Here is a 27,438-nt window from a genome sequence, read left to right on the forward strand (position 1 = left end):
ATAATAATGGCCCTGAGAGGTAGGTTGGTCCAAAAAAAGTTATAGCCGGGGATTGCATTATAGTAAACTTTAGGAAGCTCTCTTGTGCAAAAAAGAAATGTTAAAATTGTTGGAAGAGTTTAGTCCTAATGAAACGGGGATCAGTGCTCTCCCTCTTGGATATTGTTATAGACCTGATATGGTGGTAAACTGTTTGGGTAGTAGTAGCAGACCCTGCAACCTGACTTTGATAATAGGTTCTCTCCTTTGAATGATATTGATGATCAGGATTGACTGGTGGGAAGTGCTGTTGTTGACACACTAGCTGCACCAGTAACCCCAGCTTCAAATATAGGTTAATTACAACCTGATACGATTGGTTTTCCCAAGACTTCCCTGAGTTCCAATGATACATTATTTAGGATATTGAGCTGGAACGTAGGCGGTCTTTACTCTACGATTACAGTACTATTTTCAGTACAGTATCTTTTATAACATGTAATTATGTTACTGGAGACTTGGGCAATGCATGATTTGTCAATCGATGGGTTTGAGTGTTTTAGTATAAAATCCACCCCCTCCCGTTCAGGACGTGCTGTGGTTGGCTTGTCAGTTTGGGTGGGCCTTTCTGCTGGGGGGGTGTTCAAAAGCTATCGATACTAAAAATGAGTTTTCAGGTTGTTAAATATGAGAGGAGTGACATTTTATTTAATTTTTATAATAATGATTTTAGTAATATTCCGAACTCTAAATTCTTAAGTTTATTTATTTTTTCCCCATCCTTGCAAAATAAGTTTGGTACTGAGGGGAAATCGGCAGGCTATTGTCTTGCGGGTGTTTTCAGTGCTAAACTGGGCATCCATACCAACCCCATGAAAGGTCACGCAGAAATAGTTAATGACCCTATGGTGTCTGTAGGAGCTGTAGATACTCGAGCGGAGCTGTCAGGTTATCTGGCAGCCTATGAATTTCATAGTGTGATGGATATGGCCCTGTTTGATGTGCTCCTGTTACTAACTTGGGGCCATGGATGCTCTTCGATAATTGATTACTTATTTATGCCATTGAATTTAGAAGATCTACTGTTGTATGGCAGGGTTGTTCCCTCCAAATTTGGGGATCATAAGCCGTTAGAAGTGGCTTTTAAATTATCTCCTAGACCCAGTTATTGACAGGCGTGCATAATTACTAGAATCCAGCTATCCACCGACGCTCTGTACCTTGTCTGGAGGGTGCCATATCCCTGGCGACTTCTTAAGGACAAAGTAGGGGAGAATTTTAATCAGGTTGAGGTTTGTTTGTCCGAACATGGAGCCAAAGTAAATATTATTAGTGCCTTCTCTAAGTTGTGTGGGTGTGTTAGAGCAAAGTTAATACGTGCTGTACGTGCAGTAGATACTGTGCCTGGGTGGTTAGACCAGGAATGTAGAAGGGCTAATGGTTATCTCGTATGGCATTGACACACCAACCCTGGAATTGGGTAGAGGTGACCTTCAGGCAGAAGGCTTATTAGCAGGCAGCTAAAAGAGGAAGTCGATAGTACTCCGATCTCATTGCGGCCCACTCGCCTCATCAGCATAAAAAAAGGATAGTAAGCTATTTTTGGGCAGCTGTGAGGAACATGAAGGGTTTGTCAGGTTGCACCGTCAGTTAGCTGTCCTGTTTCTAGTGGGGCATGGGAGTCTCATTTTGCTAAAATGTTTGCTGCTCCCCAAGCCTCTAGTGGATTTATGATTGCACTTAATTTGGGAGGTCCTGAAGTAAGCCAGGACGAGGTCCATGAGGCAATTGCCCAGGGTTTAGGAGGTAAGGCCCCCGGGCCTGACGGTGGCACAGTCAGCTTGATAAAGCTTATCCCTGAGTCTGGAACCCTCTGTTAATAAACGTTAACCGTTTCACTCACAACCCCTTACCAAGCTCTTGGACAACTTCTATAATAATCCCAGTTTTGAAAAAGCGGGGTCATTCACAACTGAGCTGCTATAGGCCCATCTCCCTGATTGATACAACAGTTAAGATCTTGGATAGCGTTTTGCTTAATAGGATAAGGGAGTGGACTGAAGAAAAGTCTATATTGTACACCTGCCAGTAAGGTTATAGGAGTCATGTTGGGACTACGGAGCAGTGTTTAAACCTGTCCTTGGTGATTGAGGGAAGTACACAGTTGCCAAATGTTCCCCTTTGTTTCTGGCTTTTTTGGATTTGACCTCAGCATTTGATTGTGTAGACCATTCCAAGCTGTGGCCAAATCTCTTAATTTGTGGTCTGAACGAAGCATTGGTCCAAATTTTGGCCTACCTGCATATGGAGGCCAGGGTCAATATGAATGGTGACGTCACAAATGATATAGAGGTTCACAGTGGTGCGAGGCAAGGATGTTTTCTTGCCCTGCTTTTATTTATTTCATATATAAATAATCTTTATCCTTTAAAAAAATAAAAAAGTAGCCCCTGATGTTCCAGTTATTAATGGTTGCCGTTGCCTTGATCGCTCATACTCGCAGAGCACGCCGCCTTCTACTTAATGGATTTGTTGATTTCATGGGAGATTTATTAACTAATTCTAACAAGTCCTGTATCATGACTTGTGTTTTTAAGAAGCGTCATCTGCTCACTATGACGGTTGGCTCCAGCACCTTGAAATGCACCAGCATTTTTCCTTCTCTAGCGGCATTATTTGCAAATGCGGGTAGCTGGACACCGCATATCGCACATTGTAGGGCGAAGCTAGCAAAGGCAATTTCCTTCCTGTTCAGCTTACCTCAGTCCAGGGGAGGAGGTGCTCTCGTCCCTCTTTTAGAAACTTATAACACGCAATGCTTAGCATTTGTGATGTATGGAGCAGGGGTGTGGGGTCTTCTGAAATGTGAGGCATTAACTTGAGGAGAATAGGTTTTGCAGGAGGGTTATGGCTGCCCCAATTTCCTCCCCCAATGTGATTTGCCACAGAGAACTGGGCCTTCATTTTGTGGAGGATTATATTGCCACTCATCCGCCCCTGTTATGGCGGGCAGTTTGGAGGATCAAAGCTGCAAGTCTTACAGAGGACATTATAATAATTGTCTTAGCTGTGATAAGGGCATGGGGATTCCCTGGTTCTTATGTGGCGTCAGGTTTGCGTAAGTTGGGCTTTTATGATGTTTATAAGCACCACGAGGTTGCATTTAATATTAACAAAAAGCATTTATATCGGGCATTATTCAATCTGAGGAAGGCCGACCTCATAGAAGAAAAAGCCTAAAGTGGCTACTGATATTGACTCCTTTATGCCAAATCAGTTAACATTGTACATGAAAAAAGACTGATGGGCCACTGAGAGCGGAGCCTGTTATGATTTAGGGCAGGGATGATAAAATATTTGTTATGCTTCCCCTTGGATTACAATGCCGGTCTTGGATCGTACACCTTGCCTGTGTGATGGGAGGTCTGGACAAACTATGATGCACTTTACGTTTAAATACAATTCTATATATTCCAGGCTTTTAATGATTCCCCCTTGTTAAGAGACGTGAGATTTATTATTTTAGGGTAGCTTTTAAGACTCTCTTTGAGCTGGCTGATGAGTAATCGCTGACGTTGGAGCTTTTAGATAGCAGAAGCAGCGTCACGTGACTGTCGCTCTGACACGGACTAAGGGTTTCTGTAGTATTACATTTGTATAGTAATTAATTGTTTGCTATTTTAAATTGTCTATTGTACACTGTGACCTATTTTTAACGATATTTATTGTGTTGTATTTTTGATACTTTTATGGATACGTTTTGTTTTCGAATAAAGTTCAATCAAATATGTGGAACACAAAAACTGGCTCCATAACAGGTTTGCTTGATTGTTTCCTCTGTGCTTACCCAGAAGACCCTTCAGTTTATATAACTGTTTTGGTTGTTTTATCTATTCGAGTGTAGTCCTTAGTTTCTGTTGTGTTTCCTGTAGTATTCTACTTTATCAGTCTCCCGACATCGTCAACCAACTTTTTTAATGGCTATTTTCCCCTTGTTAGTCAAAATAACATTTCCTAGAAGCCGGTAGTATTTGGTTTCAATAAAAGGGGACTCTGATTTTCTGTATCATTGGCACCATTTTGTTCTTGTTGGTAAGAAGCAGCCACCGTTTTGTGAGGTAGGATTTGGAATGAACGAGTTTCAGGTAACACACACAGTGAAAGTCCTGTAATTTTGTATTGTATTAATTGCCTTTTTGTTTCTTTTCACATGGACGTTTTGAGGTGAGCATCAGGTTAAAAAAAAAAAAACGCTTTGTACAAGCAAGACAATCAGTCTTTCCCATGGGGAGCCATTTTCTTTGTTCTGGAGAGCAGCTATTTATCTACACTTTTACAACACAGGAAAAGCAATAAGGAGGTGCTGATTAAGCTGTTGGCATGCTGATTTCAGTGCAAATTGGGTGAAAACTCACAGGTGTGTCAAATGATTTAATAACGCATACATGTTTACATGAGTGTGATGTTGGCCTAATACGGAAGCTTTTTTAGCGACCAGTCCTGAGACATGATTTTTAACCTGGGAGTGCTGTCTATGCTTATATGCTTAAGTTTATGTATGCTGCGTTGCTTGCTAATGGTGCTGGTTTGCACGTGATTGCAGTATTTGGCATTTATAGACCGGTACAGTTTCATTTCTTTTTCTGAAGTCCGTACACTATCCTCTTTAATCACACTTTTTTTTTGTCAGCTTTTATGTTCTCATTTCTTTTTAATTGATTATTTTCTTCACTGCATGACTAGTCCTAGAGAGCACTATAACGTGGTAAGTGGTTTCAGAAGCATGACACACAGCAGCACTTTTTGGAAGCTCTTGGCAGGCGGTGTCCATCTGAGCTTTGGGTCAGAAGACTGTTCTTGGATGATGGAGGTCAAACAAGAAGACATATCCATCCTTGCATTTGGACTCTTCAGTGCCTTCTTGTTCATGCTGAATAAATGCAGGAAGGTTTTCTCATCTGTAGCGATGTAATTGAACACATGCCACTATAGGGCATTGGTGGGATTTTTAGCCTATCCGCCTCCTAACTCCCTCCCCCCTGACTCAGTAAGATTACCAATAAAAACTGGACTTTGACCACATTTCCAGAGTCTGGTATAACAGTGTCCTCCAGCTTCACATACACAATCATACCATTGCTTCAACCAGTTATTATGGCCAGCCTGTCATCCACAGCCAACTGGATACATTCCTTGATAACCTGATTCATATTTTCCACAAACTTGCTGGATTGAGAATGGAATGGAGATGTACATTATTAGTGATAGCCCGAGCAAAACTGCATACCATTATTTGAAAGTTTGGTTTGGTTTCCCCACTCCTTTAAACCTCTCATCTAAAATTATAATAATCACTTTGGGGTTTCTTCATTCCTAAACTAGTATTTAAAACCAATAGCTAGATCTGACAACAAACGTATTCACTCTACTCCTTTTTAAAAGGCCCTATTTTGCTCAGGGCTATGTTTTTCTAAACCTTTTAATTGGGACAGCCATAAGTTGTAAACACAGTACCATAGATTTCAGTGGTTTGTCACTCGTGCCTCACAATAGAAGTCTTCGACCACCACCTTAAGTTCACCTTTTCACACGCCATTCTACAACTAAGTTCTTCTGCACACTTAAGAAAACCTTTTCCTCCATCTCATCTCTGATCTGTGATCAACATCTACTCCTACGTGTTCATCTTCCTGTTGTTGTTTTTTTTTTTTTATATACAACCGTTTCACTTCTTTACCCATTACAAACACAGCTCCATCATGCAGAGCAATAACAGAGCTGCCTCTTCACATCAGTTACCCAACCTGCATCTTACTCATCCAGAGGAAATAATGAAAAACAATCTGGCACTGTTTATTTCTTCTTTTTTTTTTTTTTCTTCCCAAGAACACATACAAACTCTTAGTTGAATTATTTGAACTTTTCAAACTCTGTCATGCGTGATGTAACTTTTTCTTTGACCATTTTGGCCAATAAATATACAAAGTACGTGTAATCAGGCTTAGTTACTTTAGGAACAGCCCATGCTCAAAACTTACATCTTTTGGGAGCCCACCAACATACCATTGAGTCTCTAAACCGGTCTTGCTTCTTACTTAGCACTACACCCCACCCCTTCTCATTTTCACCCACCATTCAATCAATCAATCATTCGCATTTATAAAGCGCGCTACTCACCCATTAAGGGTCTCACTCAAGGCGCTGGGGGGGGGGGGGGGGGGGGGTGTCAGTCCTCAAAGAGCCAGGTCTTGAGCTGCCTTCTGAAGGAGAGGTGATCAGGTATGGCGCGAAGGTGGCTGGGCAGAGAGTTCCAGGTCTTTGCTGCCATGAAAGAGAAGGATCTTCCTCCGGCGGTGGCTTTGCGGATGCGGGGGACGGCTGCCAGGGCTTGTCCGGTCGAGCGTAGCGTGCGCGGAGGAGTGTAGAAGGAGACGCGGTTGTTGATGAGTTTGGGTCCGAGGTTGGGCAATGCTTTGTGTGCGTGCGTGGGTGAGGAGTCTGAAGGTGATCCTCTTGTTGACTGGGAGCCAGTGGAGTTTCTTCAGGTGTCCGGAGATGTGGTGGTGGCGGGGTATGTCCAGGATGAGTCGTGCGGCCGTGTTCTGGATCCGTTGAAGTTTCTTCTGCAGCTTGATGGTGATGCCGGCGTACAGAGTGTTCCCGTAGTCCAAGCGGCTGGTGACGAGGGCGTGGGTGACGGTCTTCCTGGTGTCGATGGGGATCCAGCGGAAGATCTTGCGGAGCATGCGGAGGGTGTTGAAGCATGCTGAGGTCACTGAGTTGACCTGTCTGGTCATGGAGAGGGATGAGTCCAGGATGAAGCCGAGGTTGCGTGCGTGGTTGGTGGGCTGGGGAGTGCTGCCTAGGGCAGGAGGCCACCAGGAGTCTTCCCAGGCGGTGGGAGTAGGGCAGAGGATGAGGACCTCCGTTTTCTCTGTGTTCAGTTTCAGCCGGCTGTCTGTCATCCAGTTCGCTACTTCCTTCATACCGTCGTGTAGTCTGGTCCTTGCTGAGGTGGGGTTGTTGGTGAGGGATAAGATGAGCTGGGTGTCGTCGGCATAGGATATGAGGTCGAGTCCGTGTTTGCGTGCGATGTTCGCTAGGGGGGTCATGTAGACGTTGAAGAGAGTGGGGCTGAGGGAGGATCCTTGGGGTACGCCGCAGATGATCTCCGTGGCTGTAGATCTGAAGGGGGGGAGGCGGACTCTCTGGGTTCTTCCGGAGAGGAAGGAGATGATCCATTCCAGGGCCTTGCCTCTGATGCCGGCGTTGCTGAGGTGGCGTATTAGGGTACGGTGGCAGACAGTGTCGAAGGCTGCAGAGAGGTCCAGGAGTATGAGGGCCACGGTTTCTCCCTTGTCGGTCAGGGATCTGATGTCATCCGTGGCTGCGATGAGGGCGGTTTCGGTGCTGTGGGTAGCTCTGAAGCCGAACTGTGTGGGGTCGTAGGAGTCGGCTTCCAGGGCGGTGGTGAGTTGGGCGTTGACGATTTTCTCAATCACTTTGGCTGGGAACGGTAGGAGAGAGATTGGCCGGAAGTTTTTGAGTTCGGTGGGGTCTGCTGTAGGTTTCTTTAAGAGGGCGTTGAGCTCTGCGTGCTTCCAGCTCTCTGGGAAGGTGGCGGAGGTGAGAGATGTGTTGATGACGTCCCGGAGGTGGGGGGCGATGATGTTGTCGGCTTTGTTGTAGATGTGGTGTGGGCAGGGGTCGGATGAAGATCCAGAGTGGATCGAGTTCATGACACGGGTGGTTTCATCGGTGGTGGTTGGGGTCCAGGTGAGGATGGTGGCGTCGTTGGTGGTGGGTTCCACTGGAGGGTTCGTGTTGTTTGTGGTGAAGCTGTTGTAGATGTCGGTGATCTTGTGGTGGAAGAAGGCTGCGAGGGAGTCGCAGAGGTCTTGTGAGGGAGGGATGGAGTTGTTTTCTGTGTCGGGGTTGGAGAGCTCTTTGACGATTCCAAATAGTTCTTTGCTGTTGTGGGCGTTGTTGTCGAGTCTGTTCTGGTAGGCTGTTTTTCGTGCGGCGCGGAGGCGTTGGTGGTGTTGGTGGGTGGCGTCCTTAAGGGCTGACATGTTCTCTTCGTTCTGGTTGAGGCGCCATGTCTTCTCGCGGGTGCGTCATTCTTTCTTGGAGTCCTTGAGGTCAGGGGTGAACCAGGAGTTTTTTTTGTGGTTGTTGGTGTTAGCTTGGGTCTTCAGGGGGGCCAGGTGGGTGGCGCAGTCGGAGATCCAGCTCGTGAGGTTGTTGGCGGCTTCGTTGGGGTCTGTGGTGCTGGTGGGTTGTTTCTGAGCGAGGGTCGATGTGAGTTGTTCCGTGGTGGTTCGATTCCATTGTCTTCTTGGTGGTTGCTGGGTGTGGTGGTGCACGGTGGTCTTCTTGAAGTTGAAGTGGACACAGCTGTGGTCCGACCAGGTGAGTCCGGTGGTGTGGCTGAAGGAGATGTGTTTGCTGGAGGAGGAGATGGGGTCGAGCGTATGTCCGGCGTAGTGGGTGGGGGTGTTGACTAGCTGTTTCAGTCCCAGGTTGGCGAGGTTGTCCAGTAAGGCCGTGGTGTTGTTGTCGGTGTGGTTCTCCAGGTGAAAGTTGAGGTCCCCTAGGAGGATGTAGTCGGTGGATGATAGTGCGTGAGGGTTGACAAAGTCTGCGATGTCTTCGCTGAACTTGGTCCGTGGTCCCAGTGGTCTGTACATGAGGGTGCCTCTGAGGGTGGTCTTGGGGTCGCTGTGGATCGCGAAGTGGAGGTGTTCGGCGTCGGGGAGTGAGTTGTCGGTGTATGTCGAGATACGGATGGAGCTTTTGTGTGCGATGGCGATGCCTCCTCCGGTGCGGTTGGTGCGGTCTTTCTTGATGATTTTGTAGCCGTCGGGGATGGCTATGGCAATGTCGGGTGCCGAGGAGGGGTTCATCCAGGTCTCGGTGAGGAAGGCGATGTCCGGGTTCGTTGAGTTGATGAGGTTCCACAGTTCGATGGCGTGCCTGTGGACGGATCGGGTGTTGACCAGGATGCAGTGGAGATTGCTTCCGGGGGAGTCGATTTTGACGGGAGCGGTGTGAGTCCGTAGACAGTTGAAGCGGCAGTTGCTGCAGGTAAAAGGGCCGTGGGTTCGTTTCGGGGAGGCGTGGTAGCAGCCCGGTGTGCGGCCGGGGTTGAGGCTGGCGAGGGTGGTGGAGTCGTAGGTTTGGCAGGGGTTGCGGGGGCCAGGGGTTTGGGCACGGTCCGGGCGCGGACGGGCGCAGACGGGCTTGCCTTAGGCGTGCCCGCTGCGCGGCTGCCATTTAAGGGGGTAGCCTGGGAGGAGGGGTCAGCTGGGAGGCGGGAGAGATTCAGAAAATCTCTGCACTGGCCTCAAAGCTAGCTAATACCGCTGTTGTTTTCTCTTGTTGGTTATGCTGAAGTCCGTGAATAGAACCTTTTCTATTGCTCTTTGACTTCCAAATCCTCTCCATGTTGTATGCTAAGATGGTACAGTGAGGGAGCAACACATCTTAAGCGATGGCAGTGTCAACTGTGTTCTGTCTCCATCTTCAGTCAAGTATCAGCAATTTGTTCCTTCTGTGTGGATGGTTTGAAAAGGGTTTAGTAGATGGAGCTAAATGAATAGGTTTGTAATTGTCCAGCAGCCCAGACAGTGGTCGATCCTTTTGGTTATTGTCTGCCTCCACTTCCAGATAAGTGTTTGTCCTTTTCAGTTTGTGTACATTGTAAGTGACTCTCTTAAGCATAACACTTGACCCATGCTGCAAGGATGAATAATGCACCAGAGAAGAAAGCATCCTGTTGCTCTTGGGCTACAAAGAGAATTGCACTCCACAGGGAATACAGTATTGTCAACTATGCCTGAAAATGCTTTGTTGACATATTGGTACACATCCTGTGAATAAATAAATTATTATTTTTATTAACTCAACAGCATACTAGAGAGTGGGAATCTACAGTTGTCTGTGAAGTTAATCCCAGGATGCCCTTTCAGCTGACTATGTTTTTCTGATTGGAATTGTTGAACTGCTTGAAATGTTAGCTTATGACTCTGGTAACTCTGGACAGTTGTTTGGGGCTTTTTTTCATCAGCTTGTCCAGATGCAGCTAATCTGCCTGTTTGCTATAGTTGGGATGCAAATCAAATTGAAGTGCATGCAGGCATTGTTGGTCTATGTGTGACTGCAGTTGGCTGACTCTTTATACTACATTTTTTAAAATAGGTTTAGCAAGAGGTTTGCAACTGGTAAAAGTTAGTAAATGCCAAAATGTTTGCATTTTTACCCTTTCTCAGAAGTGGGACAAATGTTTTTCTTTTATTTTTTTGGACCAGTGATAGTATTAACTGCTCTGAGAGGGCTACATTTATGGTTTTTGGAAGGGCACATAGTGCACGACCTAGAGTGCAGCTAATCGACGTGATGAGATTCCATTTGCAGGTATGAACACTCAGATCCATGGCTGCAACTCAGATTTGCGTTTGAGCGTTGTGGCGAGGACTTGCTACAAGCGCATTTTGAAGCTCTACTAGAGAGCTGGAATGTTGAGGGCTTTATTGAAGACTATGTAGTGCTGCGAGCCGACAGTGGCGGGTATGGTCTTCCCGCTCCAGCATTCTAATGGTTGTTTTTCTGTTTCTCTCTCTTTCCTTTTGAACGTTCTACTTTCAATAAATGGAGTGTTCTAATAACATTATAGCCCTTCTGCCTCAGGGTGTACAGTTGTTAAAAGCCACCTCCCTCGTTAGGAGTCCTTCTCTGTGGCTCAGACCTATTATTTTGATTCAGGACCTTTTAATAACCAGCATAACAAAGTATCCCCTGCCATACACTACAAAAATATTGCAAGTCCCCGAGTTCCGTGACCATATAGAGGAACTAGGCCAGAAACGACTTGCAAAATGCTTTTAACCTTCAACAGAGGACATTTTGTTCCTTGTAAAACAGTTACCTCGCACCTTTCTCACAAATCACTTAAACCCTTAGTGTCTTGTTCTTTCATATGAAAGAGCGAGTGTTTTGCAGTTAGAGAATCTTTAGTGCAAAATTAAATGCACCAAAATGCAGTTAGCACTGTGTTGCCACAGGATATTAGAGTAAGATTAATGCAAGTCAGATTTTTAAAAATGCTGTTACTAGGAATGTGTAATGAGCGTGGCCTATAGGTAGAAAATAAACTTCTTGCAGTAGCTATGTTCATTTGATTGACATCATTTTTCGTTGTGTAAACTGCATCTGGAATTATGGTCTTTGATCAGCTTTTTTTCCTTAGCTTGCTGACTTTGCCAGTCGGCATGATGTCACAACTCGACTCTAATAACCTGTTAAACTCAAACAGCCCCATCATTTCTTTATTACAGATGCAATGACTAAACTGTAATAAGGAAATAAGACTGACTTTTTTATACAGGGGTTTCAGTCTTCCTTGGGTTATGCTATATTTAGCATCTTGTGAATGAACCCATCAGCAGATCTACTCCTTTGCATATTTTGGAAATGGCCTAATCTAGTGAAGTGCAAGCATTTGTATATTAAGCAGGTGTTTAAGAATTACTCCAGGAAAAGATTACTTCAGGTGTCAATTTACAGGAGAATAAAAAAAAAAATGTTTATAAGATCCCCTTCTATTCAGAATGAATCTTATAGAAAACCTGAATGCTACGATGAGTACATGCATAAAGTCATCTATGGACAGCTTTTAGCTCTGTTCTTGAAAGAACGTTTCTGGACCCTACCAAAAGCTTGAGAGATCTTGGAGCTAGCCATTGTTTACCAAATATTCTTTCTTCTCACGCTTATTTGCTTGTTTGCTTTTTCGTAAACTCTTCCTGTTTTTGCCAAACAGCGTAGCTTCTTTATCCCTTTTTATTTTGGATGTCTTGTGCCATTCTGCTGCTCGCATTCAGGGAACTACTTTTTATCTAAGCATTCTGAAAGCGTGTGTTTACTTGTTCTCTCCTGCGTGGCTGCTCCCCATGCCAGTATCTACCCCTCTCTCCCCGACATGCTCCGTGTTGCTTTGTCCCCTCCCAGCTTATTTCATCCATCGGGATATAAATTTCTTTTTTTTTTTTTTTTCTGTTTCCCTGTGTACCCCATTCCTTGAACTGTTCCTCCATTGCTCCTTGTTCACTCCAGTTTGCTACCCACACCCGAGAAGGGTACACAGGGGTAGACTGTCTACTCGCTGTTTTTTCTAAGTCTACCCTGTCAAGAAGCTGGGCCTCACAGAAATATGCTGAACTAATCCCAGTGTCATTTTCAGACATGAGGCACATTCAGCAGCATCTGCATGTTGTCTGCTTTCGTTTCGAACAGCAATGTGTGGGCAAGGGAGCTTTGTTATTTTAAATTCCAACTGGGCCCAAAAGAAAGGCCCAATTTAAGGGGCCATCAGTACTCCTTTTGTTGGATTGCCCTGGCTGGGAGTTACCTGGAGCCTCACAGCTAGATGCAAATGCAATTGAAGGGAAACAAAGGCACACAGTTTATTAATTCACTAGTACTTGAGAGAGACCTCTTTTGACTGTTTTCAGTCCTTGTATAACAGAATTTGCATGCACTATAAGAGTGTTAGATGTGTTGGTACGTCCCAGTATTTACACAAATTACAATTGAAATGCCTCAATTTTACTTCATTTCTTTCATACCTCTGCTCATCCCAGTTCAGGGTGCCTGAGGGTCTTACATTGCACATATACATTATACATAGACAATGAATCGTGTGAAAATCAATGTGCAAGTTGTGTTACATAAAACAATTAGGGTTACACGTTGTAGGAGTCACATGTACTCTGGATAGAGAGCAGCCACCTGAAACTGAACTCAGACAAGACTGAGATCCTCATCCTCGGCTCCAACCTCTCCGCATGGGATTACTCCTGGTGGCAGGCCACCCTAGGAACCGCACAGACGCCCACCAACCATGCACGCAACTTAGGATTCATCCTAGACTCATCGCTCACCATGACCCAGCAAGTCAACACCGTCTCATCTTCCTGCTTCAACACCCTCCGCAAGATCTTCAGGTGGATCCCCACCGAAACCAGAAGGGTGGTCACCCAGGCCCTTGTCAGCAGCAGACTGGACTACGGCAACGCGCTCTACGCGGGAACCACGGCCAAGCTCCAGAAAAAACTGCAACGTATACAGAACGCCTCCGTGCGCCTCATCCTCGACATCCCACACCACAACCACATTTCAGCCCACCTGAGAGATATACACTGGTCCCGTCAATAAGAGGATCACCTTCAAACTCCTCACCCACGCTCGCAAAGCCCTCTACAACGCCAGCCCTGCTTACCTCAACGAGCGACTCTCCTTCTACACTCCCAACCATCAACTCAGCTCTGCCAACCTCGCCCTTGCCACCGTTCCTCCCGTTCCTCGCGTCCACCGAACTACAGCCAGCGGCAGATCGTGCTCACACATCGCCACCAAGACCTGGAACTCCCTCCATGTCCACTTAAGACAGACCCAGGACCTGCTGACCTTCAGGAAACGCCTCAAGACCTGGCTGTTCGAGCAGTAGCACCTCATCTGATGTCACTTCTTGTGATGTCACTTTGTGTGGCCATGGATTGTTATGCATCTTGCTGTGATGTCAAGTGCGATGTCACATGCTGTGATATCCCACGCCATGCGGTCCCTTGCATAGTGCTTAACTTGGTCAGTCACACCCCCTCTACCCCTGCGCTGACACATCCGCAAACGCTTTTTGTTTCTCTTCATTTTTTTTGCTGGATTGGCAGCTGCCTTTTGCTGGTCACCAATCAGTTTACAAAAAGCACTTTAGTAAAAGGAGATTAAAAAAAAATTATATATATATATATATATATATATATATATATATATATATATATATATATATATATATATATATATATATATATATATATATATATATATATATTTTTTTTTTCAGTTCACATAGCATTCACCACATTGATACGGTCATCAAAAAAATAAGATGGTGCTCGTGTAACCCAGTATGCATGATCCCTGCACTCCCCCCCCCCAGTGCAGTATAGTGTATGCCAATAAGACTGCATAATAAGGTCAGCTCTACTTGAGGACAGTGTTGGTAGGTACAAATAGCTGTGAGATTAAAGATTTCGAGTGTAGACGGTGAACAAGATGGCATGCTATATTAAACTTTAGGTTGCATGAATATTATGACGTAAGGGGGGAGTGAGAGTATGGGGAGGGATTGGAAATGTGTAAGGGATGTAAGTAGTTCCTCACTGACGAAGGTGAGCTTTGAAGTAGTCTTAATGGCAGATGGCATGGAAACGATACTAGGGTAGAGAAGCAGGGTGTTGGATGGGAGAACGAAGATCAAACGGGTAGTAAGTGACCGCAGAAGGGGGTTCTTCACAGAAAGAAGTTGAAAGCTAGCAGTTCTCAGAGAATCGGAGGAACACGTTTTAGGAGTGAGTTTCAGTTCAGTGAAATGGAGATGGTTTGTGGATGGACTTAACTTTTAAAGAAGAGGAATCTGCAAGTGGTGCTGCTGGAAGGAGGCCACTAACATAGAATCTTAGCGCTGATTGTAAAAAGCAAACATGTTCAATCTTACCATGGCGGTTTGCATTTCAACCTGCTCATTCGCATTCTTGATATGAAAGCAGCTCTTATTTTCTAAGGCTGCACCAATGGGGCTTCAAAAAGAGCTATTCTGGCTGTCTGCTCTAGAAGCAAAATATTTCACTCTTTGATAAGTGAACTTATGTTGTACAGATCTAAGCTATGCAGTCTTAGCCGCATGGATATTCAACAGACTTTTTTCCTAGTCTTAATGTGCAGCAAACCTGATCATCCTACAGATCCACCAGATGGAATCCATGTGGGAGCTGTTAGCCTTTCTTCCTTCTGGAGACTTTTGAAATGCATACAGTAGATATCGCCAGTGCTGGTACCTGATGCAAAGCTGTAGAACAGGAACTCTGTATATCTAATATTATCTGAATTATGCAGAAATTAGAAGACTGGTAAGCAAAAGGTATTTTTAACTTCCTCATAACGGCACCTGTGATTATTTTGCCCTTCGGCTGCATTGACTTCAGGCATGAGTGTATAATCCAAAGCAGCCGAACTGTTACTCATTCACCTCTGTCCAAGCCACTCCACCCTTGGATCCTTCAGATACAGTAGGAAGTAGAAGGGAGTTGCCAAAGCCTGCAACATCCCTGTGCTCAGATGAGGCTTTTAGCCCCAAGGAAGCCTTTGAAGTAGTATATTCTCTGAATCAGCCACCAGTGAGTGGAGTTCTTAGACTTACAAAGCACTTGTAGCCATGGGTGGGTGCCAGTGCAATATACTTCTTTACGTAATACGACATAAAAATTCTAGGTAGAATTTTGCATTGTGAATTGCATGTGTGCGAGAAGAGTAATATTTGGCTTCTTGCTTACAGATGGCCTAATAGGATAATTTATGCCATTCACTCCTGCAGCTGAGACCAGGGAGATTATTTTTGTAAATCGCCTTAAACTCTGACACTAGCACAGTAAAGGTTCTTCACAGTTCTGTGCTGCATCAAAACTCGAAGTAGAACTCTTGCTGCATCAGGAGCTATCCCAAAACTATAAACTCTGCCCCTGGCACCGATCTGCCACAGTGGTTTGGTCTTTCTAAACAGCTTGTCATCTATGCTCCCCCTTGGCTGTTTGTAATGTCTCAGTACGTGGTAGTAGGCATTGTTTATCTGTTGTCTATTCCGACATGGTCATCAGTCTGTATATCGTGTCTTTAATTCATCTTCGGCCATCTATAGAAAGCTCTGGCCTGTGCAATGGATGTGCGGATTTTGTATGAACCAGCAACTAATATGGACATGGTGTCTCCTGACAAATGTAACCACTATGTTCTTCTCTTTAGCTTTGTTGTTGCAGCCTGCAAACATTTGGAACTGCATGCCAGCACAGAGGGACTTTTCAGAAAATCTGGTTCTGTTGTTCGGCTGAAGGCATTGAAGGTATGTAGAAGAGGGGTAAATCCACTGGCTTATGTGTCCTGAATCTGTATTCAAGATTTTCCTTCGGTATGGTCTCTGAAGCCAATATCCAGGTACTCCATTGTGAAGGGCACAGTTGCAAAAACAGAATACTCCTTGTCATTGTAAATTTCATTATGTGATTTGTGATGCTGCAGCATTTTTATTTGGGGGGATATCCAGACTTTTTTAAATATAAAATCTGAATACATTAATGTTTGATTATGAAAACCAACATAGCATACTGTAATTTGGTTAAACTGGTTTTGCGTGCTCAACCTCCTGCTGGAGCCAACCATTTTTCAGTTAGGCATTTGGTCAGATTGCCTTTTTCTGGCGGCCCACATTTTCCTCTGTAGGCCATGTGGAACGGCAGGGTCTTCGCAGGGTTTATTTCTATTAGCAGAGTCCTTCTTTTGCACTTCTCCACAGTATCCGCATGTAAAGACCCAGTGAGATGCCTTTATCTTTCCTTGTTCTTCTCACTGAGTGCTCATGAAAAGAATGAGCTATTCCAAGCTAATGAGCATGGTAAAGACAAATGAGCTCTTCCCAGCTAGTGAGCATGGTAAAGACACGCATGTTGTAGCTTTGTACCTCGATGTGTCCCCGTTCTTCAGTTGTCTATATTTTTAATGTTTGAATTTCCGTTTTTTTAAGCCTGTTCTCATTCCTTCAGAAGTCATGAATATCGGATTCTATGAAGCATTTGTAAGGAAAGAAAGTGTGTGTTGTAAATCCACATCTAAACTGCTGTGGCAAGTCTTTCGAAACTTTGAGGCTGTCATTTCAAATGCATGCTTCTTCCAGAGCAAGCATCTTCCACTAGTTTTTTCAATGTGATCCTGAAGATGTTATTGCAGTTTGGCCACTTATTTTATGCTTTTAAAAAAAAAAAATTATTTGCAGTTTTAAATACAGTGGACAATGGCTGGCGGTTGCCAGAGTATTATTCATAACAACAAAACATAAGAAAATTGAGGACTATGTAAGATATGTGAGGAGATTGGGTGTATGATATGGTGTGGTTGTCTCCTCACTGTGTAATGCACTGCCAATCCCTTTAGGACCAGTCTGGTTTCATTTGTTAAACCTTAACTCTTTCCTAATCTGTTGCTCTGAAAATCAGGCTTATACCAAGGAGCAACTATAAGGCATTTGAACCGCGGCATAACAATTGAAGAAAGGAACTCGACACTCAAGAGATCCAACACCAATTTATAACAATAAGTTCCATGTCTATAACGCCAAAACCAAAGATCCACCAGAGAGTTCCGGAGATATAAAATTTACAAGAAACGATAAATCGGGACCTTTCACTTACCTATGAACAAGCATTTGTAAATTCAACGAATTTGACACATAGAAACTTTTTCAAGTAAACCTTTAAGATGGAATGTGGTTACTTAGTTACTTTGGCCGACCAGCTCAGTCAGAGAGCCAGTCAAGGGTACCAACAAGGTCATAAGAAACTGTTACTTTGCCAAGAAAAGCAGTCTCCAGTCAAGTTCCAGCATCAGTGACTCCTTGCTGTTGACTTATATGGAGTGGTCCTAACGCAAGGGATACAGAATGCTAAAGGTGCTTTGCAGTTGACAACAGCATTTCCTGGGCTGCTACACTGCCCAGGGTCCTGGTGAGATCATTCTGGTAACAGGTGTCGCCGTCCCTCTGAGTCCTCCCAACATCAGAAGTCCTATGGCCACTAGGCTACCAGTCGCTTGGCACAGCAAAATCGGCTATTTCCTTCTTTTAGCGGTAAGTCTTTTTCTAGATGACCAAACTGCACTCCAGTGACTCTCCCGGGTCCAGCAGACTCTGGCACAACTTCTGAGCCTCTGGTCCTGGTCTTTTAGGCTGCACTATGTTAAGGAGCTGGTGATCTTGACCACCAACTCACCAGGCAGGCTACTTTAGCTTTTGTGGCCCTGTGCTGTGATACGCAAGTCAGCCAACTGACTGTTGGAGGATCTGCTTCTAGCTGCATTTGGGGGAGGATTGCTCCATGAACAGGACACAGCAGGCACAGTCCTTTCCTTCGCAAGCCCAAGGAGCAGCAGATGTAGTCCAACTCAAGTGCTGCTGCTTCTTTGCCGGTTCCAGGGTTAGCAAAGCAGTGCTCATTCCATCCTCTTCTCCAGTCAAGCAAGCTCGGAGTTCAGGGGGCAGGTGTGCCTCTTTTATGCCCAGAAACTGTCCTCGGGGTAGGGCGCGGTCACTAGCCAATAGACTTCTTGGATTCCTGCTGCATGATGACAACTTCTGGTGAAGTGAAGAATCTAGCTATCCTAGAGTGCTCTATTTTGCCCACTCCCAAAATGTAAGGACCCCTCCCTTGGTGTGTGGAGCTTGGTAGCCCACCCTAGAGTTTGTGACTGCTGTGGGAAAACCGGTATGAAACAGTTTCCTCTCTGCCACCCTGTCTACTTAAGCAATAGTTGCTCCCCACACCTCTGTGCACTACGTGCCCTTCAAAGGTGGCTTCCATTTTGAAGCTCATCTTTTGACCCACTGTAGCTTCCTGGAGGACATGTTAACAGCACATCCTTCAGTGACTGGCCTCTCGTGTAACTTTTCCTGGGAGTCATTCACACGTCTCCCCAGTAGGGCAAGGGGATGTCTCCTGACAAACCTCAGCAAATGGAAAACTGGTGCTCAGTGCCAACTTCCTAAAAGTTGCATGTGGCAACGAGCTAGAGTAATTTTGGCTTGGGCATCGAGTTAGGCTTAATGTAACGAGTTGTTTGGTTCCCTGAAGTACCAACTGTGGTAGTTCCATTCAGAAGTTAGCAGGCTGTAACACTGTACTTGCAATGGGGCTACTAGCCTCTTACAGTAAAACTTTTTTTTACTGTCAGAACCTGTAAAATGCAGGTTCTGCTTTGTAATGTAATACACCCTGTCTTTGGGACTCTAGAGGCCTGCTGTAGAGATGACCTAAATATATTATAAAAGTGAAGTTTGGGCTTTGTCATTGCCTTAAATGGCATAATCGAGGTAGCAGTTAAAAACTGCAGGTGCAGAGCAGCAAGCTCTACTTTACGTATTCCGGTGAGTAGTTTCCCTAGCCTAGTCCAACAAAACCAAAGAGGGCACCACTAATCTGAGGCCTTGTACTGGAATGTGAAGGGTTATCCCCCGCGGACGTTGGAATTGGGCATTCCCATCCTTATTGTTTGTGTATTTGTGGAAGATGAATCTCTTATTAAGACTGATGGCTAGGGATTGAGGGCACTTACTGCTCAAGATTCTAGCTATTTTTGACCCAGCATGTTAAAATGGAGTTGAGAATGCACTGAACAGGCAATCGATGCCAATGCAATCATTTAGGGTTTTAAGTAGTATTGTGTAGTTTGTGTAGTAAAAGACCACAGACACATCTGAGAATCTGCAACAGATGTCACCGTTGTTAAAGCTGATAAACATAGATTTCCTTCATGCTTCTTGTTACATCTGCACTCTAAGCTTAATCAGGCTGTGAGAGGTAAATGTCTGAGTGTGACCTACTTGCAAGTTGCATGAAGTGCCTAGGTCTAGACCAGATATGCCTGGACCTTTCGTTCATTTGCTAATAAATTTCCCAGAGCTATTGGAAAGAGAAATCAAGCTTCTTTATTTGAATAATCCATGAATGGCTACACGTATGAAATTGTGGACTTTCTTGTAAGCCTCGAAATTCTCAATGCCACTTAAAGAAGCTTTGGAGGAAGAAGCATAAGATTGATGTTCTACCTACTCCGTCCTCCAGAATACAAGGTAAGATTCTGTTCTCCCGCTCCACTTTGTTCTCCCTCGTCATCCAGAAAACGTGTGAGGCCTTGACAAGCCCAAATCTAACCCAGTTTTATTGATGTTCTCCTATTCCTCCTTCCATTCTATGAAGGTGGAAACCTTTTGTCATTGTTTTCTGATATGAGTCCAAAGCAGAAATCTCAATATAATATCTGATAGTGACTGTCTCATTCCAGGAAAGCTGTAGGTCTTTTTCTGTATTGCACTGTTTGTTGATTCTGAGCTTATGAAGCAGTTTTTCGATGCCGCCTCTAATGTGTATAATGTCTTTGGCTGAGACCACTAAAAATGGCTTTGGCTGTGACCCTTCAAGCCACTGACCAGGGACCTCTTCTGTCCCCTACTTTGAAATCGGCAAACTTTTGTGTGGCATAGATTTTAACAAGAAGGCTCCGATCTAGGACTTTATTGCAAGATGTTGTCCCCTCTGCAGTTAGAGATTTGAGGTACTCTTTGGTTGAGCTGCCTTCCGCATCCCAGCACCCTGTTTTATGAAATCCCCAAATAGGCTCTTTCAACATTTGACAGCTGGGTCAGTGGTGTAAGTTGGGGTTCTGATGCTTGCTATTTGTCTGGTGGCCACACAGTTGTCCTTCCTTTTTCCAGTTAATTGTAATGGCGGGCTGTGTGATGGGCAAGGGTTGCTTCGGTTGTATGACCATCCAGCAACTTTGAGTACAAGTTCATTGTACTTGTACACCCTTAAAGCCTCTTCACTTATGTGCCTGGCTTTCCCACTCTTTCAGTAAGAGGCAATTTCTTTTTTCTTTTCTTTTCGTGAGCTGGTTTTCTTTTCTCTCTCGTACTGTGTAGCAGGGTAATTGGGCAGAACTGCAGGATTCCATTTTGGCTCTCCATAGGTGAACTGAATAAAACACTTAAAGGTTCAGTCCTATTCCCTAGGAAATATTCCTAGGTGAGTTTTCTAATAGCAAGTGAAGGAACCATCAAAACACGTTATGAAAGGTAAGTAACCTGTTAATCTCTATTCAGTCCCTGTTTCTTTCACCTCTATATTCTTATCAATTATTGTTCCATTTACACTGACTTCTTTAATTTACACCTTTCCCTCTCGCCTGCCATTTTCCTCTTCAAGTCTAGTTTTCACCCTTCAGTCTATCCAGCTCCATAATCCAGTCTTTACAAATACCTTTGTGTTTTCACACTGTTCCTCGTTTTCCGTTTGTTCGTCTTTATTTCTAGGCTGACGCTTTACCATCTTTATTCTTTACCATCTTTCTTTTTTACCACCTTGTTTTGAGTCCGTTCTTTTGGGAATGTCATGTCTATCAGAGGCCATTCTGTGTCCTGGGTTGTCACTTGTCCTTGTGGGCCATAGTGGTATCTTACTTGGATTGTTTGTGTGTACCTGAGGTTACTTTTGGAGCATGGAATATAGTATGTTCAGTCCTTTGCAATACTGATGTTGACTCTTAGTGAAATGTTATTGAAATAGTATTGTCCATATTTGCTACTTTTTACTTTCTGTCCTTGGAGCAGAAAGGTAAATTAATTTTATTTTAAAACTCGTTTCTTCAGAACCAGTTGGATGTTGGGGATGCCTGTTTGGCTGCAGCTCCACCCTGTGATGTTGCAGGGCTCCTCAAGCAGTTTTTTCGGGAGCTTCCTGAGCCCATTCTACGACCTGATTTACATGAGTCCTTCTTCAAAGCCCAGCAACTGGCCAGTGAAGAGGAGAGGACTGCTGCCACACTGCTCCTTTCCTGCCTGATGTCAGACAGAACCATTGATACATTGCGGTTTTTCTTTGGATTCCTCCAAAGGGTATCTCTGAAGTAAGTAAAAATGTCAGTCTCTTTTGAAGCTCCTGTGAAGTTTCTTGATTGTGCAATGTCTTTGAAGAGCAGCTTTGAAATGTAAATTTTAACTTAAAATAATGCAAATAATTTTAGAATTTGTACTGGGCGATGCACTTTTTTTTTTTTGTATACATTTTCCTCTTCCTGAAATTTCACTTGAGTTTCTTACAAAGACTGTATTCCCATAGAGGAGTCCTGAGACATCTGGTGTCTGTCACCAGAGGCACTCACGGTAGAAGGGGCCTGCACAAAGAGACTGTAGGTGGTGTTGGGAATTCCACAGTTGGCAAATTAAAGGTGGGCTTCGGTTCTGGAGGGCCTGGGGGCACGCTGGCACTGTTGCCCGTTCTTCTCCGGCTGGGGGCACTGCTGCAGTGGTGCTTTCCGGTGTCTGATTTTTTTTTGCCGGTCTGGAGTCCTCAGCTCTTCTGGGTGCCTACAAGATATAGGGGAGCAGCTCCGCTAGGAGTTCCTGGGTCTGGAGTGAAGGTTGGAAATCCTCCAAGGCTTTTGGAGGGACAGGCAGCTGCAGGATGAATCGCCTTTGGCGCAGTTGGCGAAGGCAGCTGGCAGGGTTGGTGCTTAATCAGTTGTTGGTCTGTTCTCTTTGCTTTTGCGAATCTTCAGTGTCCGTCTTATTCTTATAGGTCAGCAGGATCTGACTTCCTTGTGCCAAGAGCTCCCCTAAATACTAGATTTAGAGGCGTGTAGAGTAGTAGCCAATGGGCTACTTACCCCTGGGGTCACAATACTCCCTGTATGACCACTTTCTGTGGGAAGTGGGCATTCCGTTGTCCCAGAGTTACTAATTCTGCCATCATTAAGATGGCATTTTCAAATTTTGCATCCACATCAGGTAGAGCTCCTGAGGGGTGTAACTAGCCGAAGGTGGACACGCCTCCCTGACTACTAATTCTCCCACCTGTACAGATGCCAAATAGCCCAGGACAGGGGGGAGATGGTATCCCCTCGCTTCTGAGGGTTCCAGATTTGCACACTAAAGGTGGTGAGCTCTTTGAAGCTCCCCTGCCTTGGAATGCTAATTTACAGTCATTCTGTTGAAAGGGGTGTATAACACCCTAGTACCAGAGAAGGCTTTGTTCCTGACCACCCGAGAGTGTGGGCTTTCACCCTTGGGGGGTCAGAAACTTGTCTGTGGTGGTAGGCTAGTTAGAACCAGTCAGTCACTAATAGTTGGTAGGTTTTCAGGGGCACCTCTAAGGTGTCCCCTGGGTGCATGCATTATTAAAGCCATCACTGGAATCATTGTGGGTCTATCAATGCAAGATATTTGATACAAAACATCTTTGGTTTCAGTGAAGCCATCATTTAGCAAGGAAACTCCTTCTTTTTTTTTTTTTTTTTTTTTTTTTAACCAGTGTCCAGCACATGTATTCAAAATGGCTTCCCTGGTCACTTGTACTGGCAATAATTGAGCTGACCAGCACTGAGGCTTTATATCTGCTTGTGCAGTTATGTCCACACATATAGTATAGTGCACCCTGCCTTAGGGCTGTAAGCCCTGCTTCAGGGGTGGCTTACCTATAGTGCATGTAGTGTCTGCAGGCAGGGCACGCAGTGATGTGTGCCCTGCTGTGTTTTCACTTTAGTCTGCACCAAGGCATGCAGCTTGCAGTGGCAGTCTGCATGAGTTATGTGAGGGCCCCTTAGAGTGGCATAGTACATGCTGCGCCCCTTGGGGATCCTCTGTAGTACCCGTGCCCTAGGTACCAGTGGTGCCATTTGCTAGGGACTTAAATGCATGCCAAAGGTATTGCCAATTGAGGGAATTGTACAGTTTAGGAAAGGAAATGCTGGCACTGAGACCTGGATAGCAGGAACCCAGTGTTCTTTCTGTCAAAATTGCATTGAATACCAGGTTACAGTGGGGGTGACCATGTGAAAAGGGGCACTTTCCTACACTAACCACCTTAATCTCAATGATTTGCTTGTAAAAACAGAATGGTGGAATTTATCTGATAGAGACTTATAGCTGCAGATTCCTTACCTTTGAATTTCCTGGCGTCAGCTTGGAGTCTGGAATTTTAGCTGAGCAATACCTTGCGCGTGCCATAGGGTGGTGTCGTTCGGATATGTGTGGCGTTGTTGGAGCCATTTGACACATCACGGTCTCCTATAAAGGCACTACCCAGGCGTGCGTACATCAGTTCTTTTCCTTCCGCGCTGGTTAAGCGCAGGTCTGGATGCGAGCTACCCTCTGCCTTTTTTGCAGGCTTTTTTTGACGGATTGGTCAAGTATTTTTCGAAGTCTGTGCAAGGTCTCATCGAGGAAGACTGGGTTTAAGCCAGGTGGTGCATGCCATCATGCCATGTCGATGAAGGACCCACCTCCCCCACCAATTATGCATCTAGTGCCTTGACTGAGACCACAACTCTTAAGTCGTGCTCTGACTGCCGGGCCATGGCCCCAAAAAGCTTTGAGAGTGCGGTCTCTGAAGCTCACGGTGGCCCGGCAGTCGACTTCGGTTGGCGCAACTCCTAGGAGGTCACGGTCCCGATGGAGGAGGAGGCCGTGGGACCGCTCCAGGAGCCCCAGGTCCTCTTCACACTCTAGGTTCTCTGGGCACTCAGAAGAGGCACAAGAAGAAGTCCAAGCGAAGTGTGACTTCGCCCTGACCGACGTGGCGACTCGTGAACGTCGACGTTCCACGCACGGTTCCGTGGAACTGATACTAGGGCCGACTTCAAGGAGTTCTACGAAGCTATGCACCTTGTATTTGAGTAGGCTGTCCCTGCTGGTGCGCCACTGGGCCCTGCGGGGTTGACTGGGGCCCCATCGTATTCCTCACCGGCGGCTTCGGCACTGTTGGGGTCTTGTGGAGCCGATATCTGATCTGAGACTATGCCGAGTACACACAGTCTACCTCCTCTGGCATCGTCCCCGACGTAAATGCTCCCCGCACTACCGGCACCCACCAGTGGTGCAAGCCCCATCCTCATTCCTGATGACCCGGAACGGTGTCCTACGACGCCGATTCCGCCTTCAGCGGTGCCGACAGGGGGTCAGATCATTGCTTGAGACTTATTATGAGCAGCCAGGCACAGGTGAGGCATGGGAAGGGTCTCGGGACCCTTTAGAATATGATTTGGAGCAAAGTGACTGTTACGAGGAACTAGGGGAAGCCAGCGGACTGGATACCTCTCCAGATACTGGCATGCTCTCACCTCCTAATGTGGCTATAGAGAAGGGAGCCTCATTTGCTGCTGTGGTGCGTAGGGCAGCTGAGGTCTTGGACCTGGATTTGACTGATGTGCCGGTAAGGGCTAACCTCCTGACTGAGGTGCTTCAGCCGGGGGTTTCCACATTGGAACCGATGTTGCCCTTTAACAAAGCCCTCACTGATGTCCTGCTGGGGATGTGGTCCAAACCCAGCACAGGGGCTACTGTAAATAGGACAGGTGGCCGCCGCCATCAACCAGCTCCTAATGATCCTAGTTTCCTCACCCAACACCCCACCCCGGACAGCTTGGTGGTCCAGGCCTCCACTTCCCATGGTGCAGTCCATCCGTGCACCCTGATAGGGAATCCAAGAGGCTGGATCAGCTTGGTAAGAAAATGTTTTCTCCCTCCAGCCTGGCATTGAGGTCTGGGATACAGTGGCACAGGTGCTGCCCCAAGTTCCGGAGGGCATGCGGGACACATTCTCACAAGCTGTTAAAGATGGTAGAGATGCAGCAAAATTTACAATACGGTTTCCTTTGGACACGACCGACTTGCTGGGTAGGGGGATTTCATCGACAGTAGACCTTCGCCACGCCTGGCTCGGTACGTCTGGCTTTTCGGGGTATGTCTAGGCAAACCTTATGGTCATGCTCTTGGATGGCTCGCTTATATTTGGAGAAAAGGCATACTTGGTGCTTGAGCGGTACAGGGACTCTCAGGCTACGGCCAGATCCATGGGCCTTTCGGTGCCACCTCGTCAGCAGTCTGCCTTAAGAGGCTTCTGAAGGGGTGTGGTGCTGCGCCACCCACAAATCAGCCACTGTCCTCCGACAACTCAACATCCTATGCAAGAACAAGGTCGTGGTACCTTCAGACACAGAGGGTCTAGCCAGAGGTCGGCCACCACACAGACCCCTTCCTCCACAGCACCCAAGTCCTCAAAGTATGGGTGTGCAAGACCACACACGTCCAGTTGGAGGTAAGATTAAATTTCATCTCCCGCACTGGCGGTCCATAACATCTGACAAATGGGTCTTGCAGATCAAACAGAAGGGGTATTCCCTCCCCTTCCAGTCTTTCCCACCCTCTATGCCTCCATTAAAAGAATGGGTGATGAAGGATCAGTTAATCTTGCTCTGCGAGGAAGTTATGACTCTCTTGGCCAAGGGAACCATAGAAAGGGTCCCAATGTCCGAAGTAGGCAGTGGTTGTTATTCCCACTAATTTCCGATTCCCAAAACGAACAAGGTCCTTCGCCTCCATTCTGGATTTGCGGAACATCAATCTCTTCCTCAAAAAGGATAAATTCATGATGCTCACTCTTGCTAGGGTCTTGTCTACCCTAGACCAAAGAGACTGGATGGTAGCGCTGGACTTGCAGGATGCGTATTTTCACATCCCCCATCCTGCCTGCCCACAGGCGTTACTTGCGGTTCAAGGTGGGCCACGAGTACTTTCAGTTTACTGTGCTTCCGTTTGGTCTCACAAGTGCCCCTCAGGTGTTCACAAAAGTGGCTTTGGTAGCAGCTTATCTGCTCAGGTTAGGGATTTCAATCTTGGCCCTACCTCGACAACCGGCTGTTGGAGGCTCCTATGCCCCAGGCTCACGTCGCCCACTTTCAGACTACGGCGAACCTCCTGCATTCGCTGGGGTTCACTATAAATGTACCGAAGTCACACCTGACTTACTCTCAGAATCTCCCTTTTATTGGGGATGTTTTGTATACCTTACAGTTTCTGGCTTATCCTCGAGAGCAGCGAGTCCACCATATTCAGGTTATGATAACGATGTTTCGGCCACTCTTGGATTTTGGGGAGACAGATTCAGAGGCTGCTGGGCCTCATGGTCTCCTGCATCCTGTTAGTCAAACATGCCAGAGGCCTATGCAGTGGGACCTGAAGTTCCAGTGGGCACAGCATCAGGGGAATCTCACCGATACGGTTCAGATCTCGGAGGGAACTGCAAAAGACCTGCAGTGGTGGCTGGTGAACTGCTATTGGGTCAGAGGCAGACTCCTCTCCCTTCCCCCAACCAGATCTCACAGTAGTGACTGATGCATCTCTTATGGGATGGGGCAGCCATCTGGAAGAGGTGGAGATCAGAGACCTCTGGTCTCTGTCAGAGTCTGGACTCCATTTCAATTTACTGGAGCTTAGGGCGATCCGACTGGCATTGAAAGCATTTCTTCCTGTTATAAAAGGGGATATGGTGCAGGTGTTCACGGCCAACACCATCTCAGTGTGGTACAGCAACAAGCTGGGCGGTGTGTGGTCGTGGACCCTTTGTCAAGAGACCCTGCGTCTCTGGACATGGCTGGAACAGATGGGCATAACCCTGGTGGTTCAACACCTGGCAGGTTCTCTGAACACTGAGGCGGACAAACCCAGCCGTCGATTCCTAGTGGATCAGAAGTGGTGTATCCACCCGGAGGTGGCACAAGGACCTTTCAGCAGTGGGTAGAGCCTTGGTTAGATCGGTTTGCCTCGGTAGAGAACTTGCAGTTTCAGCAAAGTTGTGCATTGGAGTTTCCAAGGTGGCAATCGCTCGGCAACGCTTTTAGTCAGGAGTGGAGTTCAGGCCTCCTGTGCGCCTTTCCGCTCCTACCACTTCTGTCCAGAGTTCTCAAGAAAATCAAGAACGACCGGGCCCAAGTAATATTGGTGGCTCTGAATTGGGCACGGAGAATTTGGTA

At 46.0% G+C, this 27,438-nt stretch overlaps 1 protein-coding gene across 2 annotated transcripts in view; it reads left to right on the forward strand.

Moving 5' to 3' along the window:
• The window catches only part of ARHGAP11A (Rho GTPase activating protein 11A), a 97,640-nt gene that overhangs the window by 25,502 nt on the left and 44,700 nt on the right, over positions 1-27,438 (forward strand). For both annotated transcript variants that reach the window (XM_069209001.1, XM_069209000.1), the window contains exons 3-4: positions 15,835-15,931; positions 21,281-21,537. In XM_069209001.1, coding sequence (XP_069065102.1) covers positions 15,835-15,931; positions 21,281-21,537 — 354 coding nt within the window. The remainder of the gene's footprint in view (positions 1-15,834; positions 15,932-21,280; positions 21,538-27,438) is intronic.

This window comes from Pleurodeles waltl, chromosome 9, assembly GCF_031143425.1.
Source record: "Pleurodeles waltl isolate 20211129_DDA chromosome 9, aPleWal1.hap1.20221129, whole genome shotgun sequence".
Taxonomy (NCBI): Eukaryota; Metazoa; Chordata; class Amphibia; order Caudata; family Salamandridae; genus Pleurodeles; species Pleurodeles waltl.